The sequence below is a fragment of the Vigna unguiculata genome, chromosome 7, assembly GCF_004118075.2.
Source record: "Vigna unguiculata cultivar IT97K-499-35 chromosome 7, ASM411807v1, whole genome shotgun sequence".
In the NCBI taxonomy this organism is placed as follows: domain Eukaryota; kingdom Viridiplantae; phylum Streptophyta; class Magnoliopsida; order Fabales; family Fabaceae; genus Vigna; species Vigna unguiculata.
The window spans coordinates 36,153,612-36,172,056 of NC_040285.1; the positions used below are offsets into that span (position 1 = coordinate 36,153,612).

The following is an 18,445-nucleotide window of genomic DNA, read 5'->3' on the forward strand; positions in this document are numbered from 1 at the left end:
TGTATTGAATTAATTTAATGAAACTGAAATAAGTTCAATTTTTACCACATTATTATATTGTCAAGACATTAATAATTATTTTAATTAAAATTTAACATCTTCTATAATCATCGATTGTGATAGATAAATTGTGTCGCATTGTGACAAAAATGATTTTAGAATAATTTCATAATTATCGAGAAAAGACCAACAAAATAATACGAAAATTTGGTCAGTCGGTGACATCGCATTATACAAACTTAGAAGTCGTATATTCGATTTCTGTTAAATGATTTGATATCTCACAACCATCAATTTTTAAATTCTTTATTTGTCTTGTATCTCCTCCAAAAATAATTTCTTGTGACCTTTGGCCTATATTTTACCTTTCTCCCTAGTAGACTCTTGTTTGTTTCCTTTATCTTTTTCATGTGTGTAATTACAGTTGCAACTTTTGGGCACATCCTTGGCAAAATATTAAAACACTTAAGAAAAATTGAAACTAGTTTAAGATCGCAAAGTCGGCGTTTTCCGTTACGAATCCTTGTCGGGGGCATCATTGTGGTGTTGAGTGGGGACCCATTTTGGGACATTGACTCAAAATAACCACTGTGGACTCTCAAGGGTAACAAACACAAGTGTTGACGTTTTCAAAAAGCCTTTCTCGTATATGTGTTTAATGTTTTCCCCCCTTCCTGCGTAACGGCGTTATTTGCCGTCGTTTAGCTATAAATAAAGCCTCCAACTTCCTTCTTCACATTACATTCATTCAATTCAACGTTCTCTCTCTCTCTCTCTCTCTCTCTCTCACTCTCACTCTTTCTCTCTCTGAGACCAGCGACAATAACCCTGCCCTTTGCTTTTATATTAATGGTTGCGTGAAGCAGAAGTTTGGAATAATAGTCGTTGTGTTCTCTACTCTCTAGCTTGCTACCTTCTTGGAGATTTGGTAATTATTGCAAACCCGTCACGTTTCTAACTTAGTGTTTCTCGAAATGGGGAAGAAAACAGAGCTCGGAGATCACAAGGAGACAGCCAAAGTCGAAGCTGTTCTTGAGCTTCTCAGAAAACAAACCCCTCTTACTGTGAAGCAGGTTTTTTTTCTTCTTCCTTAAACTTTTTCGGTACTCACTCATAGGTTTTGTTGCTTAACGTGATTCGAGGATGACTTAAATTGTGGTTATTTTGTTGCTGTTGTTGTTATTGTGTAGGAGAAGTTTTGCAACTACGCTTGTGTGAAACGGTTCTTGAAAGCAAAAGGGGATAGTGTGAAAAAAGCTTCGAAGCAACTCAAGGCTTGTCTTGCCTGGAGAGAGAGTGTGATCACTGGTATATTCCACAACAAGTTTTTTCTTCTTTCTTCTTTCTTCTTTCTCCTTCCCCACTTCATCTCCTTAATTCCTTTTTCTTGCAAAAGCTTTTTCCCGTTGCGAAAACAAGCCGACTTCTCTTTTTGTTTTCTCTCGCCAAAGAATCTTGCTTTTCCCTTCTATTCAACCAAACAGACGTTAAAGTGAAACGCACCCCACTCTAGTAATCATTAGGTCACTCTTTTTCTTTCCTTCTCCGTATACCCCCCAAATAACACACAAAAAATTATTACTATTAGTACTTGTATTTTATTCAATTAAACGTTTGGTTTTCTTATTTATTTTTGTTGAAACTTTGAATGTAAATACTGTTTTTCATTGATGGGACTTTTGAAAACAGATCACTTGATAGCGGATGATTTCTCAGCAGAACTGGCTGATGGGTTGGCCTATGTGGCTGGTCACGATGACGAATCCAGACCTGTCATGGTAATTTCGTTACCCTTTTCTTCATTTCGGACTTTGGGTTTCTGCCTTATTTTTTATATTATTATTTTATTTGGTTGCTTGAAATAAAACTTGTGATTTGAATTGGGGTGATAACAGATTTTTCGTTTGAAGCAAGACTATCAAAAGTTGCATTCCCAGAAAATGTAAGTTACCAGACTCGAGATAAGAGTTTTTTAACCCTTTCACAATTTCATTTGTGGTATTGATTATTATATATAGCCGAAGGAAATAGATAAAGTAATGCTATTGTTATTTATTTTTTATTTTTAAATCTTGAAGGTTCACTCGTTTGATGGCCTTTACAATGGAGGTGGCTATTTCGACGATGCCAAAAAACGTAGAGCAATTTGTGATGCTTTTTGACGCAAGTAAGTGGGGATGGTTGCATTAGCCATATTGAAGCAATTATTGATAAAGAAACAAAAGAAGTAAACAGAAAAGATTGAGGGATCAGAACAATAAATGAGAGGGCAGGGATGATATGGAACTCTGTTGGGATCACCGGCAGGGCCTGAGGGGCTCACAGAAAGTGTCCGGAGTGCCCCTGGGGTGTCTCAGACTATAGCCTTACAATTAATTAGTAGCCATGTTAGAAAGGGTATTATTGGGAATTGGAGTCATTATTGATATTCTCTACCCGAATTGGTCCATTTCAATCTTTAATGCTTCCTTAAATTATGCTATAGCAGAGGAACAACCCATGATTCTCCTTTTTAGCTTTTGCCAGTACCCCTTTACCTTTTTTTTTTTTTTCTCACCCCAAACCCAAGAATTTTATAATAAACTGTGATCACATTTTTTTAAACATCCTCAAGGAAACATGTAATAAAATTAACACGGGGTTGTTTATTTTGTTGTTGCAGGCTTTTACAGATCAGCATCTGCTTTCATGAACCAATTGCTACCAGCGCTGAAAATTGTGGCGGAGTACTACCCAGGAAGGCTATGCAAAGCCTTTGTCATAGACCCTCCCTCGCTTTTCGCTTACTTGTGGAAGGTAACCACAATTCAAAATCCTCACGTACCTAGTTTTGGTAGTCTACCATGTACTGTTTTCCAAGTGCCAGTTAAACTCAAACACTGTTGCAGCACATTTTAGTGTAGTCTCCTTCTGATGTGTGTTGGTTGGGTATGTAATGCACCCTTTCTGGCATCATCATACCCTCAGATCATGCATGTTCTACTTTCTTTGACCACCACCAATGAATGGACCACTTCCCCCGATTTTTTGGTGGTCCACCCACTACCCCATGCCATACCATATCCAAACCCACTCCTTAACTAAATGAAAAATGTACCCCATGCACAAAAAGTACCGTCTTTCCCGTTACTGTTCACCATTATATATCATAAATTCAAACGCAACAATACACCACAATACCATATACCTCGGCTACGTGTCATATCCTATTCAAATTGAAAACCCAAACCTATTTTAGTTGTCTCCGTTAGATTCATAGGGTACGAGGGAACACTATACGTGGTTTTTGCTAGGATTGAAAAAGACGTATCCCACTTATTTCTAGTTTTGTACCCTATCGATTTAAATTAATATCAATAATTAAATTACAGAATAGCAACTATCGTGTGTGTTGTGTTGATGTTGGGTGCACTGAACTGCAGGGTGTTAGGCCGTTCGTGGAGCTATCATCGTGGACCACGGTGGTGTCATCGTTGGATTTCGAAGAATCGTTGGACTTCAACGACTTCGCGGCCTACCCGCGAGCCTCGTCCCTCCGATTCGATGCCTCCAGCGTGAAATCAACGGCGAAGATAGGCTCCTGCTCCTCGTCGCGCTTCTCGTTCACCGTCTCTCACCACCTGGACTCCTTGAAGCCCTGGTACCTGAGCCTGACCGACACGTCAGCATCGAAAGTGGGACCCACGAGTCCATCGCCCGCGCTGATCTCGCCGCTAAACGCGCGCTCGCTCTCGTTCGCCTCGCCCGTCGCCAGGACCCCCCGCGGCCCCCCGGCTACAAGGAAGGGCCTCTTCCCCTCCACCCCGCTGCCGCAGCGCGTGACGGCGCCGCCGCGGACCTCGTTCCTGCAGTCGCCGGCGACGTTTTTCCGGCGAGAGAGCCACGTTAGCGTGAAGGGAGAGAGGTGCCGAGAATCGTTCTTGCCCTATGTGAAGTTCTACCGAAGACCGTACGACGAAATGGTTTACAGGTCGAAGATGCGGCCCCCACTGGGTGGCCTGATCTCCATTGTTTCCCCTCACATCAGAAGACGTCACGTTTCCGTTTCTCAGCGTTTCTAATATTTTAATCCTAAAAATCTAAATAGCACTACACCGCAATCAACCCCTCTAATTTACCACTGCCATTCCCCCTTCACCCGAGTACATAGTATTAGTATATTTGAATGTATTAATTAGTATTATTACCACCATTGAGTAGACATTGATTCGATTTTTGATCCTGAATTTCAATTTTCAAGTTCCCTCGTGCGTCAACAATCTACGCACCTGGTGTTACTAACCAACCACGTTAGAATTCAGCGTTTAAAGAGATGAATTAAAAGAATAAAAAACGACGACGTGCGAGGCGGGGTGTGAAACGGCGTGCATGATATATGTTTAATTTGCATGGGAAGAAGGTAGCGTGGTCGAAACGGCGAACACTGAAGTGCAGGTGGGTCGGAAACAGTAATGGTAGTAGTGGTAATGGAATGAATGGGAAAGCGTTGAAAATGAGAAGACTTATGAAGGGTATTTTATTATTTAGTAGAATTGAATATTGAGGGAATCATTTTGTGTGTAGAAACTTGGGTTGGACTTTGTTTGTTTATAATGAATAAAAGGAGGAAGGAGTTTGAAAAGTTTTTGATGACAGTGTACGGTGAGTTTGTATTTTGTTGGCGGTTTGCAATAATATGTGTTGAGTTGGGTTGTACGAAGGATGAGAGTTGGTGGGAATATGTGTGGGGTTTGGTGGTGGTGTGAGTGAGAAGTCAAAACTTGATTAGAAGGAGTAGTGTAGTGTAGGAGTGAGTGAGGTTGGTCACAGGTTCCATTTCCAGGTGCAGCACATGAGTGGTGTTTGAGTGATGGAGAAAACCAAAATGCAGCATTTAATGCATGCAGGTGTTGAGGGGGGGAAGGGCTACGACCTAGTTACATCCTAGCTGGTGCTGTTGCTTCAGAGCTAAAGGAAGAACTGATGGTGTATGTGGGGTTGTCGACGATCAATTTGTAGCTTCATGCGTTGGACAAACACATTCTAAACGTATTTTAACTTAATTCCTTCATTAACTTTCTTTGTTTAAACCTTTTAACTAATTTTCATAACATAACACTTTATCGTATTTAAATATATATTTTACAACTTTTTCTTATTCATAATAACAAATAACGTTACGTTAGATATATGTATTGACATTTCAATTATATAGACACTAGAAAAGTCCACCAATTACTTCTTATCATATACAAATTTATTAAGAAAATAAAATAAAATAAAAAAATACATAGTATAAGGGATTACATCAAACCAACCAATGATAAAAATTATACTTCACTAAACATAAACATAGACAAATTATATTTATTATTCATGAAAAATTATATTTATTAGCTAATTTATCATTAAAAAATAATTTTGTTCACGAAAAATTTTGAATTGCATATCTTTACAATAATGTAAGCATTGACACCCTCTTTTCCAACATTAGAAACAATACGTTTATATAAAAATCATGATTGATTAAGGAATAATCACTCTCCGACCAAAGCTTCTAAAAGTCTCTCATCCAAACACATTCCAAATAATAAATGATCCCATAAACTTAACATAAATAAAGGTTTTTGTACTCTAAAAAAAAACTGAAAAACTACCTACACATTTATCCCTTCTTTTAAATATACCATCACATGAAACTAAAGAAGGACAATCCCTAACTACACCATCAATATTCACCTTGTGATGAAATTTATCATAACATAGATAAAACCATCCTATCTTCCTAATTCAAATATTGAAAATTTTCAGCATAAAAAAAATCAAAGATAATATTACTCTTATGTTTTTTAGATTTATTATCAATTACAAATATAGCTGTATAAATAAAATTATGAGACATATGCTTTTTAAAGTATGAATCATTTATCGACAAATTAATTAAAATACATTGTTTGTGTCAATGATAATAATATATTACATTTTTAATAATGTACTTTTCACGAGAGAAAAATAATGTTGTGTTTTTTTTAGAAATAAGAAGACAAAAAATAACTATAGAAAAACGTGTTTTTATTACACTTTTACTCATTTTTATTATTATTATTATATATATATATATATATATATATATATATATATATATTAATTATTGTAATAAGTTGAATTACATAACTTTTACTTTTATATTTTTCATTTATTTTCACTCAGGCTAATCAAACAATTAACTTTTATTTATCTTAGGGTTTAATATGTATGTAGTCCCTCAAGTTTCAGTGAGTTTTGGAATTAGTCCCCCTTCAAAATTTTATACCAATTTAGTTTTTCATTTTTAGAAATGCATGAATTTAGTCATTCTTACTCAATTTTATTAAGTTTATTTGACATTTTAAACGTATTTTATGATAATATTTAAGTTAACATTGAAGCGAAAATGTGACAAACGATGTAAATAATTCAAATACTATAATGAAATACGTTTGAAATATCACATAAACTTAACAAAATTTAGTTAAAAAGACTAAATTCATGCATTTTTAAAATGAAAGAGTAAATTGATCAAAATTTTTGAAGATGAACTAATTTCAAATTTCACTTAAACTAACGAATACATATTTAACCCTTTTTTTTTTTTCAACTTATTTATTGTGTTGGATTATTATTAAATTGTCTTAAAAGTAACTTGTTCAATAATAATCATTACAGATGGGATAATAACTCTTATAATTGATTATCATATCTAGATTATCACAGCAACTTTGACCATAGTCATTTTAATTTGAAATTAAAATTTATATATATATATATATATATATATATATATATTATATTGTATTAAAATCATGTCTCGTTCTGAACTTCACTAAAAAAATTGTTCCTCAAAATATTTATTAAATACTTTGAAAAAAATCAAACAAAAGGAAAAAAAAAATTAACATTTAAAAAACAATGCATCAAATAATAATAAAAATTTATAACTAAACATATTTTAAAATAGAATACAAAATAAAATGAGTGCAACTCATATAAAACATAAAGATAAAAAAGTTTTGTACTGAAAAAAGTTATTTATTATTTACATATACATTTATATTTTGGATCATACTAGTAAATAAAAATTTAAATTATATTCACATGCACATATTTATTTATTATCTGTGACCAAAACAATTATTTATACTTTTGGAACTGAATTATTTTGTTTAAGTTGATTTTAAAATGAACACTTCAAAAACTAGTACACTTAGATTTAATTTTTCAGGTGATTTCTATTTCTGCCAAAAGAATATGAAAAATGATTTTGTTGTAACATTTGGAGAATGTTAAAGTATTTAAGATTCTCATAGTTGTTCTCAGAAATAGTTTACTAAATATTTTGTCTGTTTTTGAGGCATAAAATGAAAGAATTAAAAAAGTGATAGAGGTTGTTGGTAAGTATTGGGAGAAGTGGAAGGAAAATGAATAGATACGGTGTCGTATATTGGGGATTGGAGTTGATTGTCCGTTAGCAAGTGTCGTTTAGGTATCAAGGTTTCTGTTACTCGAAGTGAGATGATGTTAGCAAAATGAGGCGTTTTTGGTCACAACACAACGCTTTCACCTTTCACATCTTCCTAATCTCCTATTTGTAGTTTAGCCCGAGATTCTGCGTCATTGTCTCTGTCCTTCTCTACTGCCACTCCCCTATTCCATTTCTATATTGCTTTTTCTACCTTTTTCTTTATTCATTCTCGTATATTATTTAACAATTCAATTCAAAATCAATAATACTTCATATTTTAAATAATATTATTCTAACATACTTCAAGTCAGAATAGAATGTATTCTTTTCATATATAAAAGTAATATTTCTCTTATTAAATAAATGATATAACTCTCAACTAAGATCATGAGCTCTTGTAGAACCCAACATCGTCTCATATTACCTAATTCATATTTTAAGCCCAAATTATCAGAATAATTTCTTCCTCCACCTTCAAAATTTTTTATTGCATCCGGTGCATATTTTATTTCGATATATATAATTTAAAATATAATTTTTTATATTTCGGTTCATGCATTTCAAAATATAAAATAAAAATACATTTTAAATCGTACAATTTGAAATATATCTGTATTTTATTTGCACAGTTTAAAATATAATTTTTATTTTATTTTATATTGTGTATTTAAAATATAATAAATTATATTTTGAATTATACTGTGATGTAAAATAAAATAAAATAAAATATATTTTTTAAATTATAGAATTTAACAAAAAAAGCTGTTAGATTTTTATTGGGCTGGCCTAGAGTCTACAGCCACTACGAATTGGCCCAATGTCGTTTTTTTGTAGTTTAATTATTTATTTGACCTTTAATCATGTAACATTGGTATTTACTATGTATGGTTTTTTATTTTTCAACCTTTATGTGATCTCACTGAGAAACCGTCTAAATCTGAAATCTTATTTGATATATTAATGTTTAATTACTTTTACTATAGCTTGATCATAACCATATTTACAATGTCAGAGGTATTTTTTTTTTATTAGTCTTTCCTTTTTGTTTGATTTTGTAGTTCTACTCTTTCATTTGCTTTAAGGTGAATCCGGTGTAGTGTATGTATAAAACTATTTCAAACGTGCAAATGGATTATCTTTGAATACGGTCTATATATGGTATTAAATAATAAGTGTTTGCTCTTTTAGTATGTCTTGCTTTAAAGAAACACTCTAATCGTATAAATTAGCCATACGAGAAAGTAATGAAAGCGAATTTTTTATTCAAAATTCAAATTCTTATATAAGAATTCTTTCTTACTTATTTCTTGGGACTAATTGTATGTCCACCATAAATGGTGGCTTCACGACCATTTCATTAGAAGTAGTACTAAATAATCTTGAGTAATGGATTAAATAAAAAATTGTTTTTTTCATAATAGGGACCATCACCAAAATTCATTGAATGGAAAGAATCAAAGCCTTTTTTTTTTTTTTCTGATGACTTATTCTCTTATTGTTTTGTTGAGAAACTAGAAAGAAATGGATTTATACAGATGTAATTGAAATTTTTGAATTTAATAATGTTTAGGGAAGTTGAAAGTCAAAGTTTAAATTTTGAAGTTAGGTTTCTCTAGCCGGCTTGACTACAACTCAGATATTATGCATTCTGTCATGATGTGATATCCACCTGTAACCATACGTCACAGTTCTCTTACTCTCAGTTTCACAATCATCTTCTTCTGAGGAATTTCTATTCAATTTTTTTAATTTAGGTCAATTGTTTGGGTTACATGTCTTCTACTGGATTAATAAAACAATGAAAAGGTAAATAACTGATATTACTGATCTATTGTAAAGCAACTTTATAACAATAATATAATTGAGAAAATAATTATATGGTGATGGAGAGATATAAAATAGTTCATTTGTAGAGTTTGAAAGAAACAACTTAGAAGTGAGTTATATTTTTGTAAAGTCAATTGAATATTCAGTCTTATAAATTGAGCCAGTAAGATATCAATTCAACTAACAGTTCATGGAATGATACCGGGATTAAAATAATAATATATACAACACAAGCAAAAGTGGTTACTTATTCAAATTCTTACCCTATGGTCCTTTGTTTTTAAGTTCGGATATCATTTGTTAGATTTATAGAGAAAATTTTATCGGAGAGATACAACATCGAGACCTGAGCTTAATCATATAAGACATTGACACCACTGTCAATCCAAAATCTTAAGACAATAGATTTATGAATTTTTATCATTATATAATGCTCTACTTTTTCATTTCTAATCAATGTGAAATTTAGACTTACACTTAGATTTTTAATAAAGGTGTCTTTCAATTTTTTTGACGAGGAAAATAGAGAGAAAGAAAAAAAAATGTAGAAAATAAGCTAAAAATAAGAAAAAAAATAACTAAATTAATTATAGGTCGTTAGTAGCTTTAAAACAAAATGTAAAAAAAAAAGAAAGGAAGTTATTAATAATCTTAAAAAATTGAAACTCAAACTTGACGGGGTTTATTCAGAAAGACCAACCCATATCATCAAAGATATGCACGCAAAGGATCTCATCATACTCTTTTGTTTCACTGTTAAAGTAAAGCAATCAAATTAATCAATTATTCTTGCTGTGAACGCAAGGAAATAACAGTTTGTTGAAAATCAAACTGCGATGTTCTCTGCTTTAAACTCAAGTCTTTTTTCTTTAGCAATACAAATTAAATCAAGCTAAACACGATGACTTCATTCGCGAAGCTTACTTACTGAAATGTTTATTATGCAAGAGAAATGCCAACAAAGAGATTCCTTAAACACATTCTTTACAATACATTTTTTATTATTGACTAAAATTTATTATATATATATATATATATATATATATATATAAATTATAAATTTCAATAGAAAGTTCCACATTTTTCGTTCAGGTGTGTGTGTACATTTGAATGATAATTTCAAAATATTTTACATGATTCTCTTATACTTTTTTATGATGCTCAATAAAACTTTTAAATGATACACTAAGTTTTGTGTTATTCAATTAGAATAAATACTTTTTTTTTTTTGTTAAACAGGAATGTCAAATTTGTTTATATTTAATTGGGATTTTTAGAATTTATGAAAAATTTCTTGGTACTCAAAAGTATATAAATTTCAATAAATTCAATGTAACTTTTTGGTAAAGATGTATAAATACTATATTTATCAAACATACTCACCTAAACCATATATAAAAGACTTTTCTTTCTAATATGTCTTAGTTAAAGGTGGTAAAAACATTCATGTGTTATAATGAATTTGCTTTCTTACTTGGTAATTTTCTTTGCTGAGAATGCCATTATAGTATATTTCAAAATTAAACCAATAAACGGATCTTCATTTTCAATACTACTACATAACAAATATATAAAGACCGAAGAATAATATAACAAGTCTTGTACAAACTAGGATAATTAATACTTTTTTTAAGGACGACAAATTCTAATAGTATTTAATTAAGATATTATTGAATTTTTTCATTAATATTCAAAAGTGTATATTGGTTTCGATGAATCAACTGCTTAAAAAGTTTTTAATGGATTTCATCTGATTTTTTAATACAATGTATCAATACTGTATTCATCAAACAATTTTATCTAAACTATTGAGGCTTCTTTCAATTATTTTTCTATTGGTTGTGCCACTTTCCTTTTTCTACTATCATACGAAATCGGGGGTAAAAATTAATGTACAGTACTTGGTTATTTTCTTTGAAAAATATTATTGTAATGAATCTTAAATTTGAATAAAAAAATTATTTTCAATATTACTAAACAAAGGTTATAAAACGATTTAAGTTTATATTTAGCCAGGTATCTTTTTTTTGTTGACTCTTATCATTTTTCATGTTTTCTAAAAGTCAACGGATTTGTTCTTATAAATCTATACATTCTTTCAAACATTTTAAAATCTCAATCCATTCCTTTGATAGCTAATATGAAAGTCACTTTTCGTATCTGAATTGTCATTTATGCAACATACCTTTTCAATTAGAATAAAACAATACAATTTGAATAAAAAACCATAGTTGTAATTAAATAATTGTCTTTTAAATTTAAATAAAACAATTCAATACTTCAATGCAAAGAATACAGCTTTTCTAAAAAAATGAACTCGGTATTCTGAAAGTTCAACGTGAATAAAATAGGATACTTCAAAATTCATGGTTACCATGGGACCTAAAATATGGTAGTATAAATGTAACATGGCTGTCGTATGATATATTATATACCCAAACGAACTGTGCTGTGGACAACATGATCATGAGATCAAGGTTTGATAAAGCAGTTCCAATGATTGTTCAAAGTCTCATTGTATTCATTTTTCTGAGATTGAACTCCATTAATAGTTTGCCTCACCCTTTAGACCCTCTCTCCCCAGTTGAAATCAACAAAACAAGGGACATAGTTGAAGGGTCTTACCTTGGTGCTATTCCTAACCTGACCTATCATTTCGTGGATGTGGAAGAACCAGACAAAGAACATGTCCTAGAGTGGTTATCTTCAAATACAAAAGACATATCTACCATTCCTCGCCAAGCCAAGGTAGTGGTTCGAGCCGAAGGTGACACACACGAGCTTGTAGTGGACTTAAACAAAAGCTCCATTGTATCGGATAAAATCTACACTGGTCATGGATATCCTCCTTTCACATTCAATGAGCTTTTCCAAGCCAGCAAATTGCCTCTTACGTACTCCAAATTCAAAGACTCCATAACCAAAAGGGGCTTGAATTTGTCTGAAGTTTCTTGTGTACCATTTACCGTAGGTTGGTTTGGAGAACAAACCACAAAGAGAGCCCTCAAAGTGTCATGTTTCTACAGGGGAGGATCGGTTAATGTGTGGGCAAGGCCTATTGAGGGAATCACGGTACTAGTTGATGTTGATTCAATGCAGATTACTGCGTACAATGACAGGTACGTCGCCCCTTTGCCTAAACCTGAAGGTACAGATTTTCAATCTTCAAGCAGCAACAGCAGGGCCAAAACATCTGCTTCATGTAATGTGTCAGATGTTGGGTTCAACGTGGATGGCCATGAGGTGAAATGGGCTAATTGGGTTTTTCATGTTGGGTTCAATGCTCGTGCGGGAATGATCATATCAACTGCTTCTGTATTTGATTCCAAAAGAAACGCGTATAGAAGAGTTCTATATAGGGGCCATGTGTCTGAGACATTTGTTCCTTACATGGATCCTACAGAAGAATGGTATTTCAGGACTTTCATGGATGCTGGGGAATTTGGCTTTGGACGTGCGGCTGATACCTTGCAACCGAGGGTAGATTGCCCGAGCAACGCAGTGTACATGGATGGCTACATGGCAGGGCCTAACGGAGAGGTGCAACAGGTTCCCAGGGCTATTTGCATTTTTGAGAGAAATTCTGGCAATGTGGCTTGGAGGCACATGGAAATCAACAACCCCCAAAAAGTGGTAAATTGTTGTATTAGAAATGGAATTTCCTCTGTTTGATGTGAATTCACTTTGTTTTGGTTTTGTGCAGATAAGAAATGGAGAAGCTGAAATTAGTTTGGTAGTGAGAATGGTTGCTACTGTGGGTAACTATGATTATGTTCTTGACTGGGAATTCTTAAGAAGTGGCAGTATAAAAGTTGGGGTAAGATTGTTCTTCCGACACACACATATATGACAAGTTAAAAAAATTGCACTATTTAGTTGTAGTGAAACAAAAGGGAACTTACGTTGTGTATTTGTGTGTTACATGCATAGGTGGATCTGACAGGAATAATGGAGATGAAAGCAGTAGCCTATAAAGAGAAAAAGGAGATAGAAGAAAGGGTGTTTGGAACATTGGTGTCAGAAAACACTATAGCCAATTATCATGATCACCACATAACCTACTATCTAGACCTTGACATTGATGATAATAGGAACTCTTTCATGAATGCTAAGTTGCAAAGGGCAAGAGCAACTGGGTTTGGAACACCCAGGAAGAGTTACTGGACGATTGTCGGAGAAATTGCCAAGAGGGAAGCCGAGGGTAGAATTCGGCTGGGCTCGGAGCCAGCTGAACTGTTAATAGTAAACCCCAACAGAAGGACAAAGCTAGGGAATGAAGTGGGTTACCGGCTGATCCCCGCACAACCGGTTACTTCTCTGTTGTCTGATGATGATTACCCTCAAATAAGAGCATCTTACACCAAGTATGACCTGTGGGTCACTCCCTATAACAGGTCAGAGAGATGGGCTGGAGGCTTCTATGCTGATAGGAGCCGTGGAGATGACGGCTTAGCTGTTTGGAGCCAAAGGTAAAAATCTGTTTATTGGTTTTAGTGTATTTCAGTTGTTTAAATTAATTGTACTTTAATATAGTTTTCCTTTTTTTCTTAAAATAGAAAGAAAAAGTCTAGTTATAAATTTTTATTTGACCTTGTCGATCATGATTGATACAGGAACAGAGAGATTGAAAATAGAGACATAGTGCTATGGCACACAATTGGGATCCATCATGTTCCTTATCAGGAAGATTTTCCAGCAATGCCAGCAATTCATGGTGGATTTGAACTGAGGCCAGCTAACTTTTTTGAAAGCACTCCATTGCTTTGAATAAGAGTATGTTCAGCTGATTAACCAAACTAATAGTCATGCATTACTCCTAAACAGAAATAAGATGAAAGGTTCTGTAAAAATTAAGCAGTTATTGTTCTTTTAATATTGTAACGTGCAAGCATGTTATTCAATAAATTTTAATTCAAATCAAGAGACGTGTTTATTGTCCTTTTCCTATACTACGTCACATAATTAAAAACTTAAGAGTTTTTGTGAGAATTAAAAAAATATATACACTTCAAAATTTAATACATGTAACATCTTTTATTTGTTTTACTTATATTTAAATTATTTTTAAAACTATTTAGCTTTTTATTTATTATAACGAAAAATAATTATGTACTCTGAAATCACCATTTTTGTTTGGGATATCGAGAAAAATCAATTTAAGATTTTATTAATTTTTTCGAAACAAAACTCCGAAACTGATAACATTATCAACAATAACCAAGTTATGCAGAAGTGTTTCGATCTTATATATATTCGCAATAAGCTTAGAGTTTATACAGGAATAATTTATTTCTTAGTTCTAAATAATTGTACAGATAGTTATAGTAAAACAGAATTATCTTTTTATAATTGTCTTAATCCTAGAAACATTTTTTTTTTAAATTTTACTTAAATTGAATATCATTATAAAACAATAAATGAGTAATATATCAGTGGTCAATGCTTTTAGGTAACTATTTATTTACATTATTTTTAATGGATTTTTACCTACGGAGATCTATAGAGGTGGTCCAAATAACTCTTAATCTTAGCTTAGTTATTGTTTAGGTATTCACATTAGATTTAGATAAATTATTATGGTTTGATGAGTTATGTAAGTATTATTTACTTTCTCTGTTACTCATCGATCTAATGTTGTTTGCGTTGTTTGATACTACTTAGCTTGAATTAATTTAATGTGCTAATGTTCTTCTATGCCACACATTGTTTTTTCCACTGAATATATTTTTCAAATAACTTCTTAACTTATACCAGGTAATAAGATACACTTTCTCTTTGTATCATATTTATTTTAAAATATATATTACAAATATGAGGGATAATATCAAATCATATTAAAAAATAGTACTGTGTTAAAGTGTCGGTGTTCTTCCTTTATTTATCATAACATGTTAGGTTAATAAACTCATTAGTTGATCTTGATTTTTCATATTACCTTAATTAAGTTGAATACAAGTTAAAATAGATCACTTAGTGATAATTTACTGATATTCATGTGAAAACAATCTAACAACACACCATAGAAAGTGAAGCAGTTGGAGTTAAAAAAACAGTAACATTTTATTCAGTAAATTGAGTAAACTGCAGAGGAGCTAATGTTGAGAAGTGCAGTTAGGAAAGTGAGCAGGGTGGTATTATTTTGTTTCGAGGACTGGATTTCTCTCAAAGAAATTCGTTGGTCTGAGCTCGAAGCCACCACTCAAGGTTGGCATAATTGGAAACTCTTCTTGGCAAGGAACGTGACGAAATCCCATCGTGTACCACATCACTATGTCCCTGTTCTCAATCCTCCTATTCCTGCACATTAATTCACCACACCAAACATTCATCATTTCTCATACCAAAACCTTAAACTAAAATTATGTACAACTAAAGAACTCACCTCCGACTCCAAACAGCCAAAGTATCATCACCTCGACTACGATCAACATATAACCCTGCTACCCATTTCTCAGATTTGTTGTACGGTGTCACCCAAACATCATAATCCGTGAAAGCACCTCTAATTTGTGGGAAATCATCACCGACCAATAGTGGGTGTGCCATTGGTCCCGGAATCAAGCGATACCCGATTTTATTTCCCTGTTTCGTCTTTTTATTTGGATTTACCACAAGTAACTCTGTAGGCTTTGAACCCAGGTTGATTCTCGCATCAGCCTCTGTTTTGGCCGTTTCACTTACAACTGTCCAGTAACTTTTTCTGGGTATGCTACGATCTTTCACTCTCACTGTCTCGAAATTGTACTTCACAAAGGAGTTGGCTACACCATCAACGTCAAAGTCAAGAGAATACGTGAAGAAGTGATCATGGTTAACACCAATGGTATTATCGGCTACCAATGTGCCGTATATATCCTTTTTTATTTCCTCTGTGTTCGTATAATTCGTTGCCTTGAGTGCTAATATCCCGGTAAGTCCAACCTATTTTAAAACATAACACCTACTTTGTTCAATCACAAATTTAATGTAAATTATAAATTGTGGTTTTGAATATATGGATATAATTTAGTCTAATTCAGTCTCTATTTTTTGTTGTAGGCAATCATACCACAGATTTGATGCTGCCACTTGGCGTAAATTCCCAATCAGTGATATAGTCGTAGTTGGCCACAGTTGAAACTGTTCTCACCACTAAGGTTTTTTCTGATCTAGTCTCCGTAATCTACCAGAAAGAAGAGAATGAATGTTCATGAAGTAAAATTAAAGGAAAAGGGGAGAAGAACAAAAAAGATGTTTTAAAAGAAGGTACCAGTTCATTTGGGATTGCAGCTTCTGTGTGACGCCACATTATGCCACCAGCATATTTTTCAAATATGCAGAAGGCATTAGGTATCTCTACAGGGGTTCCATCTGAACTAGCATAGTATGCATTAATGAATGACGCATCGGAAGGACAATCTGTGGAAGCTTTCAGGGGAGACATAAACCGTCCAAGGCCATATTCGCCACCATCAAAGAATGTCTTGTAATACCATTCCTCAGTTGGGTCTTGGTATGGCACAAACAACTCTGATATGAATCCTTTGTATAGTACTGTACGATGTTTTTTCCTTTGGACATCATAATACGATGCTAGAGAAATAATTGGGCCAGCTCGACTGTCATATCCTACATGAAAATCCCAACTGTCCCAACTGTGTGCAGGAAATGGTCTATCAAACGTATGTATAAATAACAAATAAACAAAGAACAAACCATACAAAGAAAAACAAAGAATACAAATTGAAAAGAGATTTTGTTATTATTCATTGTACCTTACAGAATGGCCATCAATGGTGAATCCAGGTCCATGATCTTGTTTGGGCTTTGGAGCAGAGGGTGGTTTCAGCTTGGAGGCTCTGTACTCAGTGCCCTCTGCCTTGGGCAGTGCAACCACATATCGATCATTATAACCTACAATTTTCATGTCGTCAATGTCAACGACCATTTCCACACCTTCCACGGGCCTCGCATAGAAATTAACAGTGCCATTTCTGTAATGGCACTTGATCTTCACAATCCTTCTGGTCTTGGCTTCTCCATACCACCCAAGAGTAAAGGCAACACACTGCACCTGAGACACGTCATTGAGACCTCTCTTCCTCAAAGACTCCTTAAACGGTTCGTGATTTAGTGGTAACTGTGTTGCCTCCTCTATTTCACCTGCGGTCAGTGGAGGGTAGCCATTTCCTTGGTAGACTTTGGTTGAGACGATGGAACGTTTGGACAAGTCCACTGTGATTTCGTGGGACTGCTTCTGTGATCTGACTATGACAAAGGCTCTACGTGGTGGTGGAGGAGGTGGTTTGGGTTTAGGTTTAGGTTCGGGTTTGGGGTTTGAGGAATCCCATGAAAGGACTTTGAGCTTGTCGGGTTCGTCCAAACCTACGTAGTTGAAGGTGAGGTTGTGGCTGGTTGGGTATGCCTTTTGGACTATGGTTTGAACAAGGTTGATCTCGGAAGGGGTAAGAGGGTCAAGTGGGTGAGGATTGCTGCATTCTGCAAAGCTCCAAAAGAGCACGACAATTGATAACAATGTCACCTTCATCTTGTGATCAATCTCTAAGACACAGTTTGCTCTTATATAGTGTAATGCATGATGGAGAAAAGGTATAGATTGTAACAATTGACAAATGAAATGAGAATTTAATTTCATGGTGGTAGGTAGTTACTGTGAATGACATATAAAAGAGAAAGGATGATTTGAGATTTCATCAACCACTTGATAATCACAATTAACCACTTGATAATTGATAAGCCACAATTAACCACCTCATAATCCATATCTAAATGATAATTGAAAAAAATATCTTCTTCGTCATATTATAATTAAAAAAATACTTAATTATGTTTTGAATCAAATAAATTTAAGAACTTTTCAATTTAGTTTAAATTTTCTCCTCAAAATATTAAAAATTTTCAATTAACTCATGCCATTAGATCTTACTCTTAATATTTTGGCTTAATTATCATTTTGATCCCCTAATTTGTTGGTGTGGTTCATTTTGGTTCCCTTATTATTTTTTTTTCAATTTGGTCCTCTAATTCTTCAAAAAGATTTAATTTGGTCTCTGCCGTTAAGTTGACGTTAACACGTCTATGTACATGTCACGTGTCATTTTGTGAAATTCTGTAATTTTTTTACTTTTATTAAAAAAA

At 33.4% G+C, this 18,445-nt stretch overlaps 3 protein-coding genes across 3 annotated transcripts; 2 read left to right on the forward strand and 1 right to left on the reverse strand.

Annotated features, from left to right (window-relative positions):
• The first annotated feature begins 753 nt into the window (after positions 1-753).
• LOC114190205 lies at positions 754-4,226 on the forward strand. The gene is made up of 7 exons (XM_028079002.1): positions 754-1,073; positions 1,191-1,308; positions 1,690-1,778; positions 1,896-1,942; positions 2,079-2,167; positions 2,663-2,796; positions 3,423-4,226. Exons 1-7 carry the CDS (start codon positions 975-977, stop codon positions 4,059-4,061), a joined length of 1,215 nt encoding a protein of 404 aa, XP_027934803.1. The 5' UTR covers positions 754-974; the 3' UTR covers positions 4,062-4,226.
• A 7,505-nt stretch (positions 4,227-11,731) lies between these two features.
• LOC114192143 (primary amine oxidase 1) lies at positions 11,732-14,220 on the forward strand. The gene is made up of 4 exons (XM_028081759.1): positions 11,732-12,940; positions 13,011-13,124; positions 13,238-13,776; positions 13,921-14,220. Exons 1-4 carry the CDS (start codon positions 11,768-11,770, stop codon positions 14,072-14,074), a joined length of 1,980 nt encoding a protein of 659 aa, XP_027937560.1. The 5' UTR covers positions 11,732-11,767; the 3' UTR covers positions 14,075-14,220.
• A 1,057-nt stretch (positions 14,221-15,277) lies between these two features.
• LOC114190870 (primary amine oxidase-like) lies at positions 15,278-17,901 on the reverse strand. The gene is made up of 5 exons (XM_028079934.1): positions 17,062-17,901; positions 16,557-16,941; positions 16,356-16,469; positions 15,690-16,228; positions 15,278-15,604 (listed from the first exon to the last, which is right to left on the reverse strand). Exons 1-5 carry the CDS (start codon positions 17,832-17,834, stop codon positions 15,442-15,444), a joined length of 1,974 nt encoding a protein of 657 aa, XP_027935735.1. The 5' UTR covers positions 17,835-17,901; the 3' UTR covers positions 15,278-15,441.
• Positions 17,902-18,445: the final 544 nt, after the last annotated feature.

Bases quoted from the DNA above. Each gene is read 5' to 3' on its own strand.
- LOC114190205 (XM_028079002.1), top strand. From the start codon at position 975: ATGGGGAAGAAAACAGAGCTCGGAGATCACAAGGAGACAGCCAAAGTC. The intron at 1,309-1,689 runs GTATATTCCACA...TTTTGAAAACAG, and splicing joins GAGAGAGAGTGTGATCACTG to ATCACTTGATAGCGGATGAT. The intron at 2,168-2,662 runs GTAAGTGGGGAT...TTGTTGTTGCAG, and splicing joins TGTGATGCTTTTTGACGCAA to GCTTTTACAGATCAGCATCT.
- LOC114192143 (XM_028081759.1), top strand. From the start codon at position 11,768: ATGATCATGAGATCAAGGTTTGATAAAGCAGTTCCAATGATTGTTCAA. The intron at 12,941-13,010 runs GTAAATTGTTGT...GGTTTTGTGCAG, and splicing joins TCAACAACCCCCAAAAAGTG to ATAAGAAATGGAGAAGCTGA. The intron at 13,777-13,920 runs GTAAAAATCTGT...TGATTGATACAG, and splicing joins TTAGCTGTTTGGAGCCAAAG to GAACAGAGAGATTGAAAATA.
- LOC114190870 (XM_028079934.1), bottom strand. From the start codon at position 17,834: ATGAAGGTGACATTGTTATCAATTGTCGTGCTCTTTTGGAGCTTTGCA. The intron at 16,942-17,061 runs GTACAATGAATA...TCCTGCACACAG, and splicing joins ATTGATGGCCATTCTGTAAG to TTGGGACAGTTGGGATTTTC. The intron at 15,605-15,689 runs GTGAGTTCTTTA...ATTAATGTGCAG, and splicing joins TTGGCTGTTTGGAGTCGGAG to GAATAGGAGGATTGAGAACA.